The sequence below is a fragment of the Oncorhynchus gorbuscha genome, linkage group LG19, assembly GCF_021184085.1.
Source record: "Oncorhynchus gorbuscha isolate QuinsamMale2020 ecotype Even-year linkage group LG19, OgorEven_v1.0, whole genome shotgun sequence".
NCBI lineage: Eukaryota > Metazoa > Chordata > Actinopteri > Salmoniformes > Salmonidae > Oncorhynchus > Oncorhynchus gorbuscha.
In genome coordinates, this window is record NC_060191.1 from 44,505,289 (window position 1) to 44,529,356 (window position 24,068).

A 24,068-nucleotide genomic window follows, 5' to 3' on the forward strand; every position below is an offset into this window, starting at 1 on the left:
ATATTGCACTTTTACTTCTCCAACACTTTGTTTTTGCATTATTTAAACCAAATTGAACGCGTTTCATTATTTATTTGAGGCTAAATTGATTTAATTGACGTATGATATTAAGTTAAAATAAGTGTTCATTCAGTATTGTTGTAATTGTCATTATTACAAATAAAATACATGTAAAAAAAATATAAAAAAAATATTTTTTTAATGTATTTATTTATTTATTTTTATAAATAGAATCGGCCGATTCATCTGTATCAGCTTTTTTGGGTCCTCCAATAATCGGTATCGGCGTTGAAAAATCATATTCGGTTGACCTCTATGCCCATGCACCCCTGAAACAACAGCTTGCCAATCTCCAGAGCTCCTTCTCAGGGGGTCTCACAAACACAGTGATTGTAGAAACAGGTGACATTCTAAGCTCTGTGCTGGCCCACCTCTGAGCAGTGATGGACTGCTGAATCACCAGGTGACATCTGAGGTGACCTCTAACCCCTAAAGGTCAACTGGCCCCTGCTGTTAACCCCGGGCTGCAGACACAGCGTCTCTGGTCTGACAGAGACACTAGTAGCCTTTTCACTCTATTGTGTCGAAACCAACTGTACTGACTTGAACTTGGATTGTCTTTTTACATGATTCATTCCAGCACAGTTAAGGTAACCGGGCCAGCTCAGTACAGCTCGGCTCGACTAAGCAGTGTGAAAGGGGTATTAGGCAATCAGTAGAATACAATGATCGGACAGAAACACAGACAAATAATATTATAAAATGTAAATCACAAATGTATTTTTTTTTTCAGATGAGGTATGTTTTGCATTTTCATATGAAGGAGACGTTTTGATCAACTTTGTAGTGCTGTTTTTATTTCCATGAGATCAACATTACTCAACCAAAACAAACTAGTTACACCTAACTAACTATGGATACATGCAGTATATGACTAATGTTGTCAGGTGGTAGGGGGAGGCAGGCTCTAGACCTGTTTGATGTGCCCTCATTCCCTGTGATTTAGGTAAGTGGGGTCCTCTGATGGGGGTTCTACACACCAAACCCTACATTAGCTTAACCTGTAATCTGAGCCAGCCAGCTTTACTTAACAGAGGGTTAGAAGAACAAGCCCTGGGCTACAATATGTTCACTAGAGATATGAGGGGGAAGCACAACAACAGTGGACCCTCCATTTGCAATGCACAACACCCACATCTCACTGGCTTTCGTCTGAAAATGACACCGTGCCTTCCCTCTCTGGATTCAATGATTAGGGAATTAAGCCTAATAAATGCAGGCCTGACAACATCAACAGCTGACGCAAACATAGGAAATGTGGCGTCTCCTGTTCTTGCATTTTTTGTTTGCTAAGAATGTAGTCTACTAAGGGACAAAGTATACAGACAGCAGGCATTCCTGGGGTTTTAAAGTTTGAATGGCACAACAAATCCAGCAGCTTTTCTCTTTTTCTCTCATACCATGTAACAGGACCTGGCTGGTAGTGCAAGGCCCTGGGCTATAGAGAATCACAACTGGGTTCAAATAGCATTTGTTTTGGTTTTCAAATACTTTGAGCATTTGATCGACCCTGCCTGGAGTGCCATACCGGCAGGTTTGCACTTTTGGGACTATACCATTGCCAGACAGTGCTGCTTAAATACTTGGAATAAAATACTATTTGAACCCAGGTCTGCAGAGAAAGTATACTGTATGTTCTCTCTATTCCCACCAACTCACTTTGGGCATGTTTACTTTTTGCAGACTGTCTCTTTGATACGGTTAGAAGTTAAGCGACAGTCAACATAATCGCTGTGTCATTCCACCAGACTGAACATAGTAGGCCTACTGTCTGGCTAGGTTCAAAGAGCCTAGACAGATTTATGTTGCTGTAATAGCTCGGGGGCGGCGGGTATCCTAGTGGTTAGAGCATTGGACTAGTAACCGAAAGGTTCCTAGATCGAATCCCAGAGCTGACAAGGTAAAAATCTGTCGTTCTGCCCTTGAACCCACTGTTCCTAGGCCTTCATTGTAAATAAAGGATTTGTTCTTAACTGACTTGCCTAGTTAAATAAAAATAAATAAAAACCATGGTGTTTATCTGTACATAAATCAGCATGACAGTGTTGCAACCTGCACATTATGGGATATTGCTTTCTCCAGCAAATTTCTAGTACATTTTTTGCAAGCAGAGCTAGTTCCTAAAAATAGCTTTAATGGTGGAGCACCTCACCTCTAATGCACCGCTTCAGCACCTCACCTCTAATGCACCGCTTCAGCACCTCACCTCTAATGCACCGCTTCAGCACCTCACCTCTAATGCACCGCTTCAGCACCTCACCTCTAATGCACCGCTTCAGCACCTCACCTCTAATGCACCGCTTCAGCACCTCACCTCTAATGCACCGCTTCAGCACCTCACCTCTAATGCACTGCTTCAGCACCTCACCTCTAATGCACTGCTTCAGCACCTCACCTCTAATGCACCGCTTCAGCACCTCACCTCTAATGCACTGCTTCAGCACCTCTACTCTTCTTTGAGCATGAAGTCTCTTGTTTTGAGTCATTTCTATGCTTCACGTTATTAAGTTTTTTTTATGCGTCTTATACTTTCGGTTTTGTACCTCAGCTGAAACAATATTTTTGGTTATGGAAAATACATCTAACAGCGGTTTAGATGGTACAATGATTCTCTACACTATACTAGCTTATTTTGTCACAAATTTAAATTAGGCAAACTAACATTTTAGCAACCAGAAAACGGCAGAGCGATTTCTGCATAGTGCAACCTTAAAAAAAAAAAATACATTCCCTCAGTTTATGAGCCTCAAACGGTCTCCGTAGATGTCATTAACTGGCTCCCCCGGGGGAAAGGCACGACAGAGGCAAGGTGTTACTAGAGATTTCCTAGAACCTTTAATGCACATGATACAAAGACCTGGTGGCATAGTCGGAACCCGTGGAGAGGAGGCGAGGGCGACTCAGTTGGCCCACACGGAGTGTGGATCTCCAAGTTGGCCCACACGGAGTCCCACTCTGATCCTGCAGCTTCCGATCCCTGTAGGTCTAAGTTACTGACTGGTTCCAATCACAGCATACTGTAGCATATGGCTTCCAATCCACTGTCTATTAAACACATGGCTGTTTATGGTCTAGCTCCCACTAGTCTAGTGCATTGACACTCATTATGTGACCCATAGAATTCCAAGAGTTTCCTTGAGTTCCACAACCAGCATCCACACAAAACTATGTAGGTCAAATATACACTGAACAAAAATATAAATGCAACATGTAGAGTGCTGGTCCCCTGTTTCATGAGCTGAAATAAAAGATCCCAGAATTGTTCAAGACGCACTAATAGCGCATTACTCTCATTTTGTGCACAAATGTATATATTTTTTCAGTATATGTAGGCCACAGACCTAATACTAAACAATATCTGCAACGCTTTATATAGTATAAGCAGTGAGAATAATCAGAAACGGGTTAAAAGCTACATAAATCTGAATAGAGACAACTGGTCAACCGATTTCAAAGATTGTGTTATAGATTTTGATTATTCAATTAGACTCCCTCATAACTAAGTTGTTTAATTAGTTGTATAAAGTTCACCATGTTCAAGAGTTTAAAAACAACTATCAATTATGAAATCAACCAAACTTTTAATCAGCCAATGAAAATTCAATTTGATTATCTACAGTACAGCAAATAAAAGTCAGCAAATCCAAGTGGGCTACTTACTCTCATTGTGGACATGTGAAAAGGCACAGCTCTAGGAGGTCAGTGAGGCTCATTGAAATCACACTCAAGCAAATCCAAGTCTCTCTCCCTGAGACAGATGAACAAACACAACCCTTCTACAGAGTCCCACCCTCAAACCCTTCCACTGTCTCCAGACCTGTGTACACAGGGAGGTGTTGGGCTGACAATAAAAGACATTTAGTGCCCTCAATAAACAACAAGCCTCTGACTCACATTCCTACCTAGTGTACATACTGCATGTTCTCATTTCCGACCTATTCAGATGGAGTTTAATTCGATGTTGCCTCAGCGTTGAGGTAGCGTTGTGCGGTAGTAGCAGGTCCAGCTTGCTAATAGGAGGAACACGGACTGGATTTCCCAGCCAAACTAGAGACTTATTCCATATGGGCCTCTTTCCTTATCTGCTAAAGTGTGACTCAAGGAATAAGCTCAGCCACAAGCCTAAGCCACATCCAGAGTCTGTCTGCTCCATAGGAAAATACTTTATGAGAAGAGAAATACTGACCCATAGCAGGGTCCATCCCTACTATGGCCAACCTGGGATTTGAACCCACAGACCCAGAAAAGCCTAGGTCCAGGTTGACAGTACTGCTCTATAGTCAAACTGGTTGCAATTCAGAGATGGCAGTTCTTTCCACCAACGTTCCAATTAGCCATGACTCATTCCTGGATATTACATGTTGTTCTGCTATGTTTACGGAGTCATTCTTCCTCCCACCGCCATTTACAATTGGTCAAATTGTGACCGCACAACACAAACTCGCGGCAAGCGTTCTATGCATCATTAGCTTTCCTTATCATATTAGCAGAATGTATTTAGCCTGTTAAGCTAACCGAATGAAAGTGACGAAACTAGTAAATGAAGTGTACAGTTAAGAATGTCAAAGAAGATAACGCTGCAGTAAAATGTCAGGGTAATTGCTTGGCATGTGAGAGATCTGGAAAAGAGTCTGGAGTGAGGATTAATGGCATGGATTCGGCATCTTACAGAAAGTGATTGATGCTCCTCGTTGGGACATTCCGGCACACTCATTTCTAGCCAGCTATTTCCAGGCATTCCCCGAGCACCGGGACTCTGTCTTTCCCTCACTCTCGCAACATCCTCTTCCTTTGAGTAAGTCAGTATCTTTCCCACTCTCCCTAACAATTAAAACGACGAAGCCTACTCTTTGTATCCAAGCATCTCTTCCTCATTTTTGCCTTCTTTCCAATGTGAATCAGTGATGTCAGTCTCTTGCTCTTCTTTCTACTTTCTGTTCCTCTTTCTCTCTCTCCGTCTTCTGTCCTTCTTGCTATGCACTTCTGCATCCTTTTCCCAGTGAGCAAACTAGTTACAGTGACGTCATTATGATGCCTTTTCTGATGGCATGGTCAAATTACACCGAGTGTACAAAACAACACCTTCCTAATATTGAGTTTAAACTCCACCCTTTTGCCCTCAGAACAGCCTCAATGTGTCAGTGCATAGACTCTACAAGGTGTCAAAGCGTTCCACGGGGATGCTGGCCCATGTTGACTCCAATGCTTCCCACAGTTGTTTCAAGTTGGCCGGGATGTCCTTTGGATGGTGAACCATTGTTGATACACACGGGAAACTGTTGAGCGTACCCCGTGTTCAAAGGCACTTCATTCTTTTGTCTTGCCCATTCACCCTCTGAATGGCACACACACACAATCCATGATCTTTAACCTGTCTCCTCCCCTTCATGTACACTGAGTGCTAATTGGAGCGGCAGCTTCAAACAGCCACATGGAAGACGAGCCCTCCAGCAGCATGTTGTGCTGTCCCAAATGGTACCCCATTCACTATATTCTGTAGTACACTACTTTTGACCAGGTCTCATAGGGTAAAATAGGGTGCCATTTTAGAAGCGAACTAGCTTGACAAACCTTTCCAACCCCTGGGTACTGCATAAGCTTTACAAATAGATATGTGCTAGCCTATAGGCTAGTTCTATAGGGCAGCAAATGTGTGTTGTGCCCGACATCCACTCCACAACATCTAAAAGGCAAAACAATGCACTACAGGAGTCCATGGAAGCACCAAGTCTACACCACCATACAACTAGAACAGCTTTTCTGATACTGCAGCATGCTTTATATGATCTTCCTAAGACCAGGTTTGGCCAGGTGAGGTTGAACTAACATACGGTCTCTCTCTCGCGCTCTCTTCCTCCCTCTCTCAGCTGGGTCCGTCTGAGAAGACAGAACCCACTGGCACGGCAGGATGTCGACTAGCTAAACTCAGACCTCACAGCTACACAGCAGAAGAATGACCCCTGACCTCCAAGCATTTACACCCTCAGGTTGGAGTTCACTGTGGCCTAGGTTGTGTTCATTAAAAGGGTCCTTTCACTCAAGTAACAAAATCACATATTGGTTTCCTTACAATGGAAATTATTCCCCCGTTTCAGTCTGTTTGGTTCCTAATGAACACGACTCTAGAGTCAAGACAATCTCTCAGTGACAAACGCAGGTGTCTTGAAGCTGACGGTGTTTGACAGTGAGTGAATAGGATGCCCTTTGAAAGGAAGCGTAAGAGTTTCATGGTATGTTTCTCTGGGAGAATTGAATCAACTCAAGTAAAATCATTTTAGCACAACCATTGTTAATTCAACAATACAGACTTGGCTTAATGTAAAACGTTGCTTCTACTAATACAAATACACATGTAATCTAGCTGTGCATGTTGTGCAAATCTCCAAAGTCTAAAAACTGTTTCAAACTGTAAAAAGCCCTGAACAAAACACACCCACCAACTTCAGCATAGGCAGGAACACACACCCCTGCTGGTCCCTGCTCTGTCCCGCTCTGTGTGCTTCCGATCCGCTTCCACTGAGGACTTTACGTCAATCTATTACTGGTCCTAGATCAGTGTAGTATGTACAGTAAACTGTGGCTGTACTATGGTTCTATTGCTAGGTTCTGTTCTCAGTCATTCACCTCACGTTTGAACCGAGCTCAGATGGAGATCCTTCCCCTGTCCTCAGGCCAAGTGGGAGGGGCTTACAAACTAGGGAGAGGGGTCAGAGGTATTTGTTTACAATGCTCTGATCTTGAGACTTGTTTCTGCACTCCCTTGGGAGACTGTAGAGATGGAGCTCTACTAAAACAGAGTAAGGTGAGAATACCAACTCTAGTGGAAAGACTAGCCTTTCTTAGACAATGTTTTTTTTTGTTTTTCCTGTTAAAAATTGCTGAACTTTCCTTTTTTCAGACAAAGGTGTCCTCTCCTAGGGCTGTGACAATTGTGGAATTTTTGGTAACAATTAATTGTCATGAAAATGGCTGCGGTTACTGGCATAATTTACATTTGGATAAAAACAAAATGTTTTGCTCTTGTAATGCATCTTTGAAAACTCGCTACGAGGGAATACAACAGCAGCTTTGGTGACACCCGTCTCAAAAACAAATGTTTTGATCGCTTGCAACTTTTGGAAATTATGGGTCTCCACTCAACCGTGGCGATCTGCTTGTAAAATAATTCACCCAATTAAACGTAAAAATTAAAAACCGCTATTGGGTCAACTTTATCTACTTGAATATAAAGTTGAATCCCCCTTCATCTAAAATTAATGTATTAAGACGAAAACATCTTTCAGTTCACGGTTATGCCCATAATTGTCCGTTTCCATGATAATTGTGACAGCCCTATGACCTCCCCCCTTCCCTGAATGTTCTCTGAATGCAGATAGCCTGACATATCTTCGTGCCCCCATCACATGCCGTCTGAAACAACCAACGACTGCTTTAAAACAGCATGGTAGCGTGTCGTATTTGGAAAATCATGACAATGGCGCGGTAGAACTGACACAGAGAACCTACACACAGACACGGAGCATATTTACACAGACTAGATGAAAACAGCGTCCCTTCAAAAGGAGTATGAATGAGAGATTTGCCACTGACCCAGATTATCTATGAAGTGAGGAGACAGTATCTTCCCCCACCCTTTCTCTCACTCTCTTTTCTCAATCCAGCTGTGAGGATCACTATAATCTGCCCTGGCTAGTAAACTCGATACCCACCGTGCTTTCAACCCCGCCACACACACACGCACGTATAAGCCTTCACGGATGGTTCATATTCTAGCCTAATGGTAGTTACAATTATAAAGTCATATACTGGTACAACTACAAAATATAAAAACGGCATTAAAATCAACCCCAGCTGCTTGACCACAGAACTAGACCAGTGACAGAGAGGCCATTGTTCTCGGTCTAAACCTAGGCCATGCTGCCCGATGACAGGACGATACGGGTGAGAACATGTTTGGTGCGCTGGGTATATTTGGTGTGCTAATCCATGTGTACACTGACAAGGATGCCAGTCATGCAGAGAAGACCTCGCTCTCTCCCGTGAAGAGGCGACCGCTCTCTCTGACATTCTCACCGACTCTGAAATGTCTTTCCCTTCGATGGAAATTCTTCCCGGACAGAATTGCACAAGAGACAGGGAAAGAGAGGGGCCGAAAGAGACCGACGTAGAGAGGAAATAATGCTCTCAAGGTAAAGCAGTATAGAAACTTCAATGAAGGTCTTAAACTCTTCGGGAGAACAAATATTTCCCCTTGAGCTAGAGAGAACTAACAATAATAGTCTAAATTGTATCCATGCACATTTTGAGATAGTCAGCTGAAAGAAATGTGGCTATTTTTGTTTAGCTACGTTTAGAAATGTCCCTGCGAGCATGACGAAACGTCAGAATTATAAGGTAATGGAATATGTGGTGTCGTCATCCTTGGACCACTCGTTACAACATTGAGGTCATCTTCAGTAGACTGCCGTTTTCATAACCCTGTCTGTCTGACAGTCAGCCAGTGACGAACGCCATATGCCTAGTGTGTTGGCCAAGGCAGCGCTTCACTAATCAACCATGTATAGCACTACAACTCAAATGCAGCTCAGATGTGAGAAATTATCTCCTTAACTACCTGGACTCCTACATGACATAGAGCTTACCTCTGATTGGCTGGCAAAAAATAACATCTTAAGATACCGTTTCACTGGTTTATGTGACACACGCTACTTGGATGAAAGAGAATAAAGGCGCTGTATAAACATTGTAAACAGATGGTATGAATGACGTCGTCCCTGGTGAACACTTATGTTTTCTCGGGCCACAGAACACATAAACGTCTTTCCAGATCACAGAAATAATTGAGTATCCTTGGTACAGTAAACAAGTCCTATGTATAAACAGCGCTGTTATTTTATCAGGACGCCAGAGAGCCTGTGCTGCCTCTCTCTGCAGGGATAGATAGCTGTACCCAGCATACCCCTTTGCTTCAGGCATGACACTGATCCCCAGGGTCTGACTGACTGCATCCGGAAATAACTCAGCGACAAAGTGCAGTTAGTTACCCCTGGCCGGACCTGCAGCATGTTGCTGGGAGACTGACAGACTGACTTCTGACAGACAGATGGACAGACGGCGAGCAGGCAGACAGACAGACGGTCCTTGGGTACAGAAAGTGTAGCAAATCTATCCTTGATGAATGGACTGTAAATTGCCCCCCACCTCCCCTCCCCCTCCAAAAGAAATGATGTCCAGTCACATGGCGATGTCCCCATCCACCCCCCCACTGGCAGCTCCAGTGAGAGACACTGAGGACCTGTGTCACGCTTGGCTCGCGGCACTGCCTCTCGCCATCTCTCACCACGGCAGGAGTCTAACGCCTTCCACTTACAAGGACCGTATGTCATGGTTAGCTCTGCACAGTTCGGTCTGGGTCTTGTTGCTGGATCTCAAAGACCAGGACAGAACAGAATCTTTGGGTGGATTTAAACAGATGCAGAAATACCTCATGGTAATAATGGTTACGGGATCCAAATCCTTAATTCAGTGCTGCATGAGCTGAGCACACCTGGGTTCACAATGAATGCATATAATACTCGTACTCCCCTCTTGATCCCGCAATGTAAATACTAGCATACCAGTTGCAAAGTTCATATGCCAGGGGCTTAATCTTGTTATAACTGGGATAGATAGCTCATTAAGCTAAAGCCTAGGCACTAAGCTAAAGTCTAGGCATTTGCTCAGGGAGCTAATGCAAACCTTCTGGCTTCAGACTAGGTTACTAATCACGCAGGCATTACGTAATTCACTAAACCACCCCTCTTACATTTTGAAAGTCCGACCTGCAGGTGACAAAGTCTCTACAACCTGTCTGCATTCGTAGTACCTCCCTTTCTAAGTTACATTACGTATCTGCATGGTTTATGTACAGTGGTGGGAAAAGTACTCAATTGTCATAATTGAGTCAAAAGATACCTCAATAGAACCTGACTCAAGTAAGTCACCCAGTAAAATACGAGTAAAAGTCTAAAAGTATTTGGTTTTAAATAAGTATTACTAGTAAATGTAATTACCAAAATATACTTAAGTATCAAAAGTAAAAGTATAAATAGTTTCAAATTCCTTATACTGTATTAAGCAAGCCAGACGGCACCATTTTCTTGTTTTTACAGATAGCCAGGGGCACACTCAGCCGTCATTTGCAAAAGAAGCATGCATGTTCAGTGAGTCGGCCAGATCAGAGGCAATAGGGATGACCAGAGATGTTCTCTTGATAAAGGTGTGAATTAGACCATTTTCCTGTCCTGCTAATCATTCAAAATGTAGCAAATACTTTTGAGTGCCAGGTAAAATGTATGGAGTAAAAAGTACATTATATTCTTTAGGAATGTCGTGAAGTAAAAGTTGTCAAAAATATATGGTTCGCTGTAATAACCATCATTTCAATTGAAACCCCATGCATACAGAGAGAATCGCAAATACAATTGAACTGATAGGCCTAAAGGTTGGGGGATCTTGTTGTCCTTAATCAAAAAGGAACTATCATTAACTTGATCTAGATTTGAAAATTGCCTTCTTCCTGACAATTGCTTTTCTCGTTGAATTGAGAAAGACATTTCTCTAACATTTAGGGCTACAGACTATTCCAACACATGGGGGTGACAGAGGAGACAAAGACAGATTGTGTCCATTCTGGGATTGCCAGGCATGATTTTACTGCTGTATAATGGAAGTAATGCTCCTGTTGGGAACCATAGGGTAGCCCAGTATACACAGAGAGGCTAGGGCACGTCATTCCTCCTCGACCCTCATTTTGGCAGCAGCACCCTACTCATAGAAATAGAATGTACCCATGACTGTACCTTCATATTGTCATGTTTTGAAGGGGGTTCCCCATTCTAGTCATTCTATTACTACTAATACAAGGAGGTAGAAAATAGTTTATCACACAGCATAATATAAAAGCATACAAAAGTATTTTACGGGTCATTGTCTCAGGCACTTCATTAGGGACATATGTCCAAGTCTACTGCTCCCTCCCTCCCTTTAGCGCAAAAGGGACAACAAACAATGGGGTTGCTTTGGAAAAACATGGCCGCTCCGTCACCACACGTCAGCAGTTAAGATAGTTTCACTCCTCGCTTTTCCTCACAAATTTGGACTTCACGGTGCTCTCCACTCCCATCATTTTAGGTTAAACAAATGGTTATCTGGTGATGTGGAGGAACACTTGAGTGGAGACAGACTAAAAATGTTGGTTAAAAAAGGCTATAAGCCGAACTACAGCTCAGCAGATCCAGTTGCTAAAAAACTTCAGGTTTTGTTGTTGTTTTTTAGGGTGGGAATTCACACCCTTTCATATTTTATTTTTATTTGATAGATAGTGGCGTGAGAGACGGAGAAAGAAAGACAGAGATTTTTGTGTCAACGTCAGGAGCTGGATAAGGGGCATATTTCCCAGGCAGCAGAGTTATCTCCTTGAGGACAAGTATCAAAATGAATGGTAATTGAATTGATAGCATTACTTCGAATAACTTCTAGTTTGCTATTACCCTGTACCACATAGGTCAATGATGAATTGTGTGGATAGGTAGCCTAACTCAAAGCTAACAGTAGGCTACTACACTTACCAGTCTCTCCATCTCCTGCTCCCTGAGCCTCTCCTCTCTCTGGCGCCGGTGGTACTCCAACAGCTCGTCCTCGTTGTCGCTGATCTCAGAGATGCTGTTTTTCCGTTCCCGCATGCCCGGGTGGGGGCCCCTCTGATCCCGGGGGCCCCCGGACATCTTCCTATGGCCCCTAGGGCTGGCGAGAGGCGAAGAGCCAGGTAGGGAGCCCAGGCTGTAAGCAGGGGAGAGGGCGTTCCCAAAGCTGGCCTTCCTTCCCCCTCCCCCGCTCTCCATCATCATCAGCCCCAAGGTAGGGGAGGGGCTGCGGGCTCGGACCACACTACCGCCAAACTGGTCCTCCGGGGGGGAGCCGGCCTTGCGTCGGAGCCCGGGGCTCTCCGGGACTCCCAGCTTCCCCAATGATGATGGGCTCTCGGGCGTTCTCAACATGGGGATACTTCCAGGCAGAGCCCCCGGGAGAACAGGCACACCTCTGCGAGCCATGGAGGGGCTGAGAGGGGGGAGCTCCCTCATGCTGCTGCCACCACCGCCGCTGAGGTCGAGGTTCCTGTGGGAGAGCCGAGGGCTCTTTGGTGGCTGCAGCGTGAGAGGGTGGGGAAAGGGGTGGTGCTGCTGGAGTGGAGAGCCCCCCTGGATTATGTGGACGATGGGGTCCAGGGGAGGCTGGAAGGCCCTGCTGGGCTGGGATAGCAGCTGTCTGGAAGCGCTGGAGGTGAGGGAGCGGTCCACCTGCTCTCTGAAGGGGCTGGCCGGACGCTCCTGGAGGATGTTGCCCGCTTTCGTCCTGGGACTGGATGGGGAGGAAGACGTGGCGGCGTAGGAGAAATTGGAGGTGAGTCTGGGGTTACTTGGCACTGCGTTCCTGCCCATGTACCCGGCATCGGCTGATGCAACAGATAGGTGGGTCAGTCTGGGGCTCTCTGAACCCATCACCCCTGGGCTGTCCAGGCTCTGGCCTCTGCGGGCCGGCTTGGGGCTCTGGGGGGCCTCCAGGAGACATTTCCTCTGGAGCCTGGGGCTCTCAGGAACCCTCTGCACCCCACCACCGGGGCTGTAGTTTGTCATTATGGTCCTTGGCTGGGGGATGGGTGGTGTAGTTGTGTAGTTGTAGCTGGATGAGCGGACTGGCACGGGGGGCAGGGATAGGTCCTGGGGGTCCAGGCAGCCGCTGGGAGAAGGGCTGGTGTAGCTGCCTGCGCTGCTGGCCGCCGAGGGAGAGGACAGAGGGGAGAAGGGCGGGGAGGTGTTCTCATAGCTAGAGCCCACTGACATGGCCCCCGGGCTGGTGGGAGGGGAGAGGAGGTAGCGGCCTCCTCCGTTGACCATGGGGGACAGCGGGGAGTGGGGGATGGGGTGGTCTGGATTTTTTGAGTCTGAAGAGGAAGGCTGGGGATCATCCATGACTAGGGAGTCCATGATGTCCTGGAGGTCCTTTTCGATGGAGCTGACGATGGCACTATGCTCGGAGCGTGGGACTCTCTCACCGGGGGCTGGGTGGTGCGACTGGGATGCTCCTGATTGATGGTTCCCATTGACCAGGCTCTTTGAGTCTGTAGGTAAAACAGAACTAATATCACTCACTAGGCTATACTATGAGTGAAGACTATGACCACTGCAATATATACGGTTAAAACATTTTTTTTTCAGTATGGTATATCCCTGAAAACATGACAAATAGAAACAGACATGAGCTCTAAGAGCTGAATAGATAATGAGATGATATTGAGAGAATTGAATGGACCGTAAAGTTCATAAATGGACTGTATCTTGCGGTTGCACCACCACTCATTTACATAAAGTGCCTTGTTACTTTTATTATAGAACCTAAGCCTTTAGCACAAGTACCTTCAATTGGCTCCTATGTTTTATTGGTTGGTTGGTTTAAGCCATCAATTACCTTCGAGCGCTTCTACATTTAAACCTGCCCACTGTCCAACTTAATCCACCCAAATCACAATTTGCATGAAGAAATGCTAATGAGAAAAAGGAAAGAGAAGTGAGAGAAAGATACAGAGCGGCGACAGAGACCAAGAAAGAGTGAGAGAAACAGGGGGAGAGATTGAGAGAGAGTGAGAGAAACAGGGGGAGAGAGTGAGAGAAACAGGGGGAGAGATTGAGAGAGAGTGAGAGAAACAGGGGGAGAGATTGAGAGAGAGTGAGAGAAACAGGGGGAGAGATTGAGAGAGAGTGAGAGAAACAGGGGAGAGATTGAGAGAGAGTTGAGAGAAGTGAGAGAAACAGGGGAGAGATTGAGAGAGAGTGAGAGAAACAGGGGGAGAGATTGAGAGAGAGTGAGAGAAACAGGGGAGAGATTGAGAGAGAGTGAGAGAAACAGGGGGAGAGATTGAGAGAGAGTGAGAGAAACAGGGGGAGAGATTGAGAGAGAGTGAGAGAAACAGGGGGAGAGATTGAGAGAGAGTGAGAGAAACAGGGGGAGAGATTGAGAGAGAGTGAGAGAAACAGGGGGAGAGATTGAGAGAGAGTGAGAGAAACAGGGGGAGAGATTGAGAGAGAGTGAGAGAAACAGGGGGAGAGATTGAGAGAGAGTGAGAGAAACAGGGGAGAGATTGAGAGAGAGTGAGAGAAACAGGGGGAGAGATTGAGAAACAGGGGGAGAGATTGAGAGAGAGTGAGAGAAACAGGGGGAGAGATTGAGATTGGGGGAGAGATTGAGAGAGAGAAACAGGGGGAGAGATTGAGAGAGAGTGAGAGAAACAGGGGGAGAGATTGAGAGAGAGTGAGAGAAACAGGGGGAGAGATTGAGAGAGAGTGAGAGAAACAGGGGGAGAGATTGAGAGAGAGTGAGAGAAACAGGGGAGAGATTGAGAGAGAGTGAGAGAAACAGGGGGAGAGATTGAGAGAGAGTGAGAGAAACAGGGGGAGAGATTGAGAGAGAGAGAAACAGGGGAGAGATTGAGAGAAAAACAGGGGGAGAGATTGAGAGAGAGTGAGAGAAACAGGGGGAGAGAGATTGAGAGAAACAGGGGAGAGATTGAGAGAGTGAGAGAAACAGGGGGAGAGATTGATTGAGAGAGAACAGGGGGAGAGATTGAGAGAGAGAGAAACAGGGGGAGAGATTGAGAGAGAGTGAGAGAAACAGGGGGAGAGATTGAGAGAGAGTGAGAGAAACAGGGGAGAGATTGAGAGAGAGAAACAGGGAGAGAAACAGGGGAAACAGGGGGAGAGATTGAGAGAGAGTGAGAGAAACAGGGGGAGAGATTGAGAGAGAGTGAGAGAAACAGGGGAGAGATTGAGAGAGAGTGAGAGAAACAGGGGAGAGATTGAGAGAGTGAGAGAAACAGGGGGAGAGATTGAGAGAGAGTGAGAGAAACAGGGGGAGAGATTGAGAGAGAGTGAGAGAAACAGGGGGAGAGATTGAGAGAGAGTGAGAGAAACAGGGGGAGAGATTGAGAGAGAGTGAGAGAAACAGGGGAGAGATTGAGAGAGAGTGAGAGAAACAGGGGGAGAGATTGAGAGAGAGTGAGAGAAACAGGGGGAGAGATTGAGAGAAGTGAGAGAAACAGGGGGAGAGATTGAGAGAGAGTGAGAGAAACAGGGGGAGAGATTGAGAGAGAGTGAGAGAAACAGGGGGAGAGATTGAGAGAGAGTGAGAGAAACAGGGGGAGAGATTGAGAGAGAGTGAGAGAAACAGGGGGAGAGATTGAGAGAGAGTGAGAGAAACAGGGGGAGAGATTGATTTGAGAGAGAGTGAGAGAAACAGGGGGAGAGATTGAGAGAGAGTGAGAGAAACAGGGGGAGAGATTGAGAGAGAGTGAGAGAAACAGGGGAGAGATTGAGAGAGAGTGAGAGAAACAGGGGGAGAGATTGAGAGAGAGAAACAGGGGAGAGATTGAGAGAGAGTGAGAGAAACAGGGGGAGAGATTGAGAGAGAGATGAGAGAAACAGGGGGAGAGATTGAGAGAGAGTGAGAGAAACAGGGGGAGAGATTGAGAGAGAGTGAGAGAAACAGGGGAGAGATTGAGAGAGAGTGAGAGAAACAGGGGGAGAGATTGAGAGAGAGTGAGAGAAACAGGGGGAGAGATTGAGAGAGAGTGAGAGAAACAGGGGGAGAGATTGAGAGAGAGTGAGAGAAACAGGGGGAGAGATTGAGAGAGAGTGAGAGAAACAGGGGGAGAGATTGAGAGAGAGTGAGAGAAACAGGGGAGAGATTGAGAGAGAGTGAGAGAAACAGGGGGAGAGATTGAGAGAGAGTGAGAGAAACAGGGGGAGAGATTGAGAGAGAGTGAGAGAGTGACAAAGGCAGCAAAAGACAGGCTTTGGAAAGATTGAGGGGAAAATGTGCCAGTAGAACTCAATTACTGTGTGGCTGGAGAGCAGCGCAAGCCAGGGCACAGTGGTAATTCAATCAAAATCGCAGGCAACCCTCAGTCTCCCCATAATGTCAACGTTGTAGATTAGGGAGCACAAGGGGACATCCAGGTGTAATCTATGGTATTAATATGATATGCTAATAGGCTGAAATCAGGAATAAGCAATGTGATCATTTGTATGATGGCAGGTAACCCTAGAGAGTTGGGCCAGTAACCGAAAGGTCGCTGGTTTGAATACCTGCGCCGAAAGGCACTTACCCCTAATTTGCTCCAGGGGCACCGTACTACTATGGCTGACCCTGTAATAGAACATTTCACTGCACCCATCTGATGTATGTGAAAATAACACTGCTGGGTTTTCATGTTCAACAGTTCCCCGTGTGTATCAAGAATGGTCCACCACCCAAAGGACATCCAGCCAACTTGACACAACTATGGGAAGCATTGGAGTCAACATGGGCCAGCATCCCTGTGGAACACTTTCGACACCTTGTCAACTAGACAAATTGAGACATGTTCTGAGGGCAAAGGGGTGGGGGTGTGCAACTTAATATTATAATTTTTGTTTATGTTTGGTATACTCAGTATGTATAAACAAATTAGTGAGATCATGCATCTTTGGCAACTCTTGTATGTGGAAATATGTACTGTATGCGGAAATATGTACTGTATGTGGAAATATGTACTGTATGCATGTGAATATGTATATGACCATATTTTTGTAACATAGACATCATGCACATGTCAAATATGAAAGCCATTCCAAATACAGCTCTGTTTCAAATAGGGTACTTTCAGTCTAGAATAAACAAGCTACTGTGTATCACTGCAGTAAATAACCACCTTCATTTTGATTTCTATTCATAAATATGACCTCATAGCCCTGGATGATGAAGAGGCTTTACAAATAATGCATAAGCACTATTTGTTCAGCAAAGAGCTGGGAGTAGGCTATCTGCCTGGTCTTTCTACAATGACTCAACCAGAGTTCTTCATCTGCCAAGCAGAAAAACTATTCAAGCATCATGTAATTTTGAGTGACAGCGCGACCACCATATGGCCCCAATACATGTTGGTGTAAATTACAATTATATGGATATTTTGTCGGTTACTTGGTTATTCATTTTCCCCGTTATTTATTCATCCCAGAACAGGCCACATGGTCGTAGGATGTCGCCAGCATTCCGATTGTCAAACGTCTCAGAAGATGAATAGACCCACAATGTCAAAAACGTAGAGAATGACCGTGAAAATACATTAGTCTCTGTCCCTGGACAGCGGTAAATATGAATAATTATCAGTACTTACATGAATGGGCAAGCCTGCGACTAAGATATAATGACCTTTAACCCAGCTAAAAACCCAAACGCTGGAGCCGGCATTTCTACCTCAATAAAGATGCATTTAACGAAGCCTGTCGTAGCCTACCCGGCTCTCCGCACCCGGGAAGGTTGACAGAGTGATATTCCAGCCAGGTTTCGTGTGCCAGGCTCCGCTACCCTGCTAGCTCGCTCTCCCTCCCTTCCCTGTCCACCGTGCTGATGTGACAGCCTGGTAGTTTACCGGGGCGGGAACTATGGCGTCTGTTTTTCTTCTTAAAGGGGCAGTGCAGTCAAAAACGTGTTTTATATATATTTCCACACTATGAGCTTGGAATATTACTGTGAATTTGTCTACATTCTTATAATACATTTTGAGTGTAAGAGCAGTTTGAAAAGTGCCTGAAATTTCAACTAATTTTGTATAAGTGAGCTTCAATACCATACAACTCTCCTTCCGTGGCCTCCAATTGTTCTTAAATACAAGTAAACCTAAATGCATGCTCTTCAACCGATCGCTGCCTGCACCTGTCCGCCTGTCCAACATCACTACTTTGGACGGCTCTGACTTAGAATATGTGGACAACTACAAATACCTAGGTGTCTGGTTAGACTGTAAACTCTCCTTCCAGACTCACATCAAACATCTCCAATACAAAGTTACATCTAGAATAGGCTTCCTATTTCGTAACAAAGCATCCTTCACTCATGCTGCCAAACATACCCTTGTAAAACTGACCATCCTATCAATCCTCGACTTCGGCGATGTAATTTACAAAATAGCCTCCAATACCCTACTCAATAAATTGGATGCAGTCTATCACAGTGCCATCCGTTTTGTCACCAAAGCCCCATATACTACCCACCACTGCGACCTGTACGCTCTCGTTGGCTGGCCCCGCTTCATACTCATCGCCAAACCCACTGGCTCCAGGTCATCTACAAGACCCTGCGAGGTAAAGTCCCCCCTTATCTCAGCTCGCTGGTCACCATAGCAGCACCCACCTGTAGCACACGCTCCAGCAGGTATACAGTGGGGCAAAAAAGTATTTAGTCAGCCACCAATTGTGCAAGTTCTCCCACTTAAAAAGATGAGAGAGGCCTGTAATTTTCATCATAGGTACACTTCAACTACAGAAAATCACATTGTAGGATTATTCATGAATTTATTTGCAAATTATGGTGGAAAATAAGTATTTGGTCACCTACAAACAAGCAAGATTTCTGGCTCTCACAGACCTGTAACTTCTTCTTTAAGAGGCTCCTCTGTCCTCCACTCGTTACCTGTATTAATGGTACCTGTTTGAACTTGTTATCCGTATAAAAGACACCTGTCCACAACCTCAAATAGTCACACTCCAAACTCCACTATGGCCAAGACCAAAGAGCTCTCAAAGGACACCAGAAACAAAATTGTAGACCTGCACCAGGCTGGGAAGACTGAATCTGCAATAGGTAAGCAGCTTGGTTTGAAGAAATCAACTGTGGGAGCAATTATTAGGAAATGGAAGACATACAAGACCACTGATAATCTCCCTCAATCTGGGGCTCCACGCAAGATCTCACCCCGTGGGGTCAAAATGATCACAAGAACGGTGAGCAAAAATCCCAGAACCACACGGGGGGACGTAATGAATGACCTGCAGAGGGTTGGGACCAACGTAACAAAGCCTACCATCAGTAACACACTACGCCGCCAGGGACTCAAATCCTGCAGTGCCAGACGTGTCCCTCTGCTTAATCCAGTACATGTCCAGGCCATTCTGAAGTTTGCTAGAGAGCATTTGGATGATCCAGAAGAAGATTGAGAGAATGTCATATGGTCAGATGAAACCAAAATATAACTTTTTGGTAAAAACTCAACTCGTCGTGTTTGGAGGACAAAGAATGCTGAGTTGCATCCAAAGAACACCATACCTACTGTGAACCATGGGGGTGGAAACATCATGCTTTGGAGCTGTTTTCCTGCAAAGTGACCAGGACGACTGATCCGTGTAAAGGAAAGAATGAATGGGGCCATGTATCGTGAGATTTTGAGTGAAAACCTCCTTCCATCAGCAAGGGCATTGAAGATGAAACGTGGCTGGGTCTTTCAGCATGACAATGATCCCAAACACACCGCCCAGGAAACGAAGGAGTGGCTTCGTAAGAAGCATTTCAAGGTCCTGGAGTGGCCTAGCCAGTCTCCAGATCTCAACCCCATAGAAAATCTTTGGAGGGAGTTGAAAGTCCATGTTGCCCAGCAACAGCTCCAAAACATCACTGCTCTAGAGGAGATCTGCATGGAGGAATGGGCCAAAATACCAGCAACAGTGTGTGAAAACCTTGTGAAGACTTACAGAAAACGTTTGACCTCTGTCATTGCCAACAAAGGGTATATAACAAAGTATTGAGATAAACTTTTGTTATTGACCAAATACTTATTTTCCACCATAATTTGCAAATAAATTCATAAAAAATCCTACAACGTGATTTTCTGGATTTTTTTTCCTTCTCATTTTGTCTGTCATAGTTGAAGTGTACCTATGATGAAAATGAAAGGCCTCTCTCATCTTTTTAAGTGGGAGAACTTGCACAATTGGTGGCTGACTAAACAATTTTTTGCCCCACTGTATCTCTCTGGTCACCCCCAAAACAAAAATCTCTGAAACTGGAAACACTTATCTAACCTCACTAGCTTTAAGCACCAGCTGTCAGAGCAGCTCACAGATTACTGCACCTGTACATTGCCCATCTATAATTTAGCCCTAACAACTACCTCTTTTCCTACTGTATTTATTTTGCTCCTTTGCACCCCATTATTTCTATCTCTACTTTGCACATTCTTCCACTGCAAATCAACCATTCCAGTGTTTTACTTGCTATATTGTATTTACTTCACCACCATGGCCTTTTTTTGCCTTTACCTCCCTTATCTCACCTCAGTTGCTCACATTGTATATAGACTTATTTTTCGACTGTATTATTGACTGTATGTTTGTTTTACTCCATGTGTAACTCTGTGTTGTTGTATGTGTCTAACTGCTTTGCTTTATCTTGGCCAGGTCGCAATTGTAAATGAGAACTTGTTCTCAACTAGCCTACCTGGTTAAATAAAGGTTAAATAAAATAAATAAATTAGGCAGTATAAATTAATTCAATTCAAGGGGCTATATTGGCATGGAAAACATAAGTTAATGTTGCCAAAGCAAGTAAATTAGTAAATTAATAGACCAATAACAAAGAGCGTTTCGACCCTCTGTCAATGACAGCTAGTTTTCAAGTTACATATCCCTCCCATTAGGCTACTCCAATTAGGTCCCTAACTCAAACCACTCCCAGACTGTCCAAGATAAATTGTGTATGAGAAATAGCCTTTTGCTAAGAAGATATTTGTTTATTTTTGCCATTTTAATTTAAAACTATCACCGTAGCTAGGTTTCCATCCAATTGGCGACAGATTTTCATGTAAATATTCTAGAATCTGCATGAAGAAAATATGCAAATTTCTACTCTGGTCTGGGAACCTGCGCTCTAGCCCACAGCTTGCAGATACAGTGCGGGTAGGCCAGTCTACATGAGATTATGGATAAAAGCGATAACAGATGCCTCTCTATCAGACAAACTCAATGCAATCTATGCACGCCTTGATAACACCAACATCGTACCGGGTGTGAGGGCCGCCACCGACCCAGAAGATTGGGTTTGATCTCGCTCTCCAAGGCCAACGTGAGTATTCCAGGGTGCTTTCTCAGAGCATGTGAAGAACAGCTGGCAGGTATATTCCCGGTCATTTTCAACATCTCCTTGTCCCAGTCTGTATTCCCAACATGTTTTAAGATGACCACCATCATATCATCCCTGTTCCCAAGAACTCTAAGGCTTCATGCCACAATGACTACCACCCTGTAGCACTCACATCTGTAATCATGAAGTGTTTTGAGAGACTGGTTATGGAACACATCAACTCCATCACCCCAGACACCCTAGAACCACTCCAATTTGCAATAACGCCCCAACAGATCAATAGATGACGCAATCTCAGTTGCAATCAACACTGCCCTCACCCACCTAGATAAGAGGAATACCTACTGTATGTGAGAATGCTGTTCATTAAATACAGTTCAGCTTTCAACACCATTGTCCCCTCCAGACTCGTCACCAAGCTTAGGACCCTGGGACTAAACACCTCCCTCTGCAACTGGATCTTAGACTTCCTGGCGGGCCAACTCCAGGTGGGGAGGGTAGGCAACATCAACTCTGCCACGCTGACCCTCAACACAGGGGCCACAAAGAGGTGTGTGCTTAGACCCCTCTTGTACTCCCTGTTCACCTATGACTGCGTGGCCACGTATAACCCCAACTCCATCATCAAGTTGGGGCGGCAGCGTAGCCTAGTGGTTAGAGCGTTGGACTAGTAACCGGAAGGTTGCGAGTTCAAGCCCCCCGAGCTGACAAGGTACAAATCTGTCGTTCTGCCCCTGAACAGGCAGTTAACCCACTGTTCCCAGGCCGTCATTGAAAATAAGAATATGTTCTTAACTGACTTGCCTGGTTAAATAAAGGTAAAAAAAGTTTGATGACGACACGACGGTGGTAGACCTGGTCACTGCCGACGATGAGAGAGACTACAGGGAAGGGGTCAGTGACTGGCAGTGTCCCCAACAATAACCTCTCACTCAACATCAGTAAGACCAAGGAGCTGAGCTCCCTGCCATCCAGGGCCTCTGTATCGGGAGGTGTAAAAGGAAGGCCCGGAAAATCATGAAAGAATCCAGCCACCCATGCCATAGACTGTTCACTCTGCTTCTGAACGGCAAGCGGTACCGGTACATCAAGTCTGACACCAACAGGCACCTGAACAGCTTCTATCCCCATGTCATAAGACTGCTAAATAGCTAACTAAATAGCTAACAAAATGTCTCAACAGACTATCTGAGTTGACCTTTGTATTTTATTCTTATTATTGCACTGTCTATGCACACTCACTGGACTCTACACACGACGCACACTGATACTCCAACACACGGCGTGTGTGACTCACAAGTGACGCAGGGGTTTAAGGAACTGCATCTCAGTGCAAGAGGCGTCACTACAGTCCCTGGTTCGATTGCAGGCGGTATCACATCCGGCCGTGATTGGGAGTCCCATCGGGCGGCGCACAATTGGCCCAAAGTCGTCCGGGTTTGGACGGGGTAGACCGTCATTGTAAATAAGAATTTGTTCTTAATTGACTTGCCTAGTCAAATAAAGGTTAAATAAAAAAATACAATCATCATACAGTACCCTCGGAAAGTAATCAGACCCCAGAACCCACATTCTGTGATTAATCTACACACAATACCCCGTAATGATGAAGCAAAAAAACAGGTTTTACACATTTTTTGAAATGTATTAAAAAATAAAAACATATTTTCATACCAAATGCTATGAGACTAGAAATTGAGCTCAGGTGCATCCTGTTTCCATTGATCATCCTTGAGGTGTTTCTACAACTTGATTGGAGACCACCTGTGGTAAATCCAATTGATTGGACATGATTTGGAAAGACACACACCTGTCTATAAAAGGTCCCACATTTGACAGTGCATGTCACAGCAAAAACCAAGCCATGGGGTTGAAGGTATTGTTCATAGATCTCCGGGACAGGATTGCGTTGAGGAATAGATCAGGGGAAGGGTACCAAAACATTTCTACAGCATTGAAGGTCCCCAAGAACACAGTGGCCACAATCATTCTTAAATGAAAGTTTAGAACCACCAAGATTCTTCTAAGAGCTGGCCGCCCAGCCAAACTGAGCAATCAGGGAAGAAGGGCCTTGGTCAGGGAGGTGACCAAGAACCCAATGGTCACTCTGACAGAGCTCTAGAGTTCCTCTGTGGAGATTGGATAATCTTCCAGAAGGAAAACCATCTCTGCAGCACCACCAATCAGGCCTTTATGGTAGAGTGGCCAGACGGAAGCCACTCCTCAGTAAAAGGCACGTGAGAGCCCGCTTGGAGTTGCCAAAAGGCACCTAAAGACTCTCAAATCATGAGAAATGAATGCCAAGTGCAACGCCTAGAGGAAACCTGGCACCATCCCTACGGTGAAGCATGGTGATGGCAGCATTATGCTGTGGGAATGTTTTTCAGCAGCAGGGACTGGGAGACTAGTCAGGATCGAGCAGGATCGAGGCAAAGATGAACAGAGCAAAGTACAGAGATCCTTGATGAAAACCTGCTCCAGAGCACTCAGAATCTCAGATTTGGGCGAAGGTTCATCATCCAACAGGACAACGACCCTAAGCACACAGCCAAGACGGGGCGGCGGCCTATGTCACGGGCGGTGGCCTATGTCACGGGGTAGCGACCTACGTATATTTGTAAACCATATCTGGTGCATGATATCTAAGGAAGTCTCAAGGTTTTGCTCGCCTGAGGTAGAGTGTCTCATGATAAACTGTAGACCACAGTATCTACCTAGAGAGTTTTCATCTGTATTTTTCGTAGATGTCTACATATCACCCCAGACCGATGCTGGCACTGAAACTGCACTCAATGAGCTGTATACCGTCATAAGCAAACAGGAAAACACTCATTCAGAGGCGGCGCTACCAGTGGCCGGGGTACATAATGCAGGGAAACTTAAATCAGTTTTACCTCATTTCTATCAACATGTTAAATGTGCAACCAGAGGAAGAAAACTCTAGACCACATTTTACTCCACACACAGAGATGCGAGCAAAGCTCTCCCTCGCCCTCCAATTGGAAAATCTGACTATAATTCTA

At 45.1% G+C, this 24,068-nt stretch overlaps 1 protein-coding gene across 1 annotated transcript in view; it reads right to left on the reverse strand.

Moving 5' to 3' along the window:
* LOC124004895 (pleckstrin homology-like domain family B member 1) overlaps nt 1–24,068 on the reverse strand; it is a 115,155-nt gene that overhangs the window by 25,957 nt on the left and 65,130 nt on the right. The window contains exon 6 of the mRNA XM_046313717.1: nt 11,670–13,219. Within this exon, the coding sequence (XP_046169673.1) occupies nt 11,670–13,219 (1,550 nt within the window). The remainder of the gene's footprint in view (nt 1–11,669; nt 13,220–24,068) is intronic.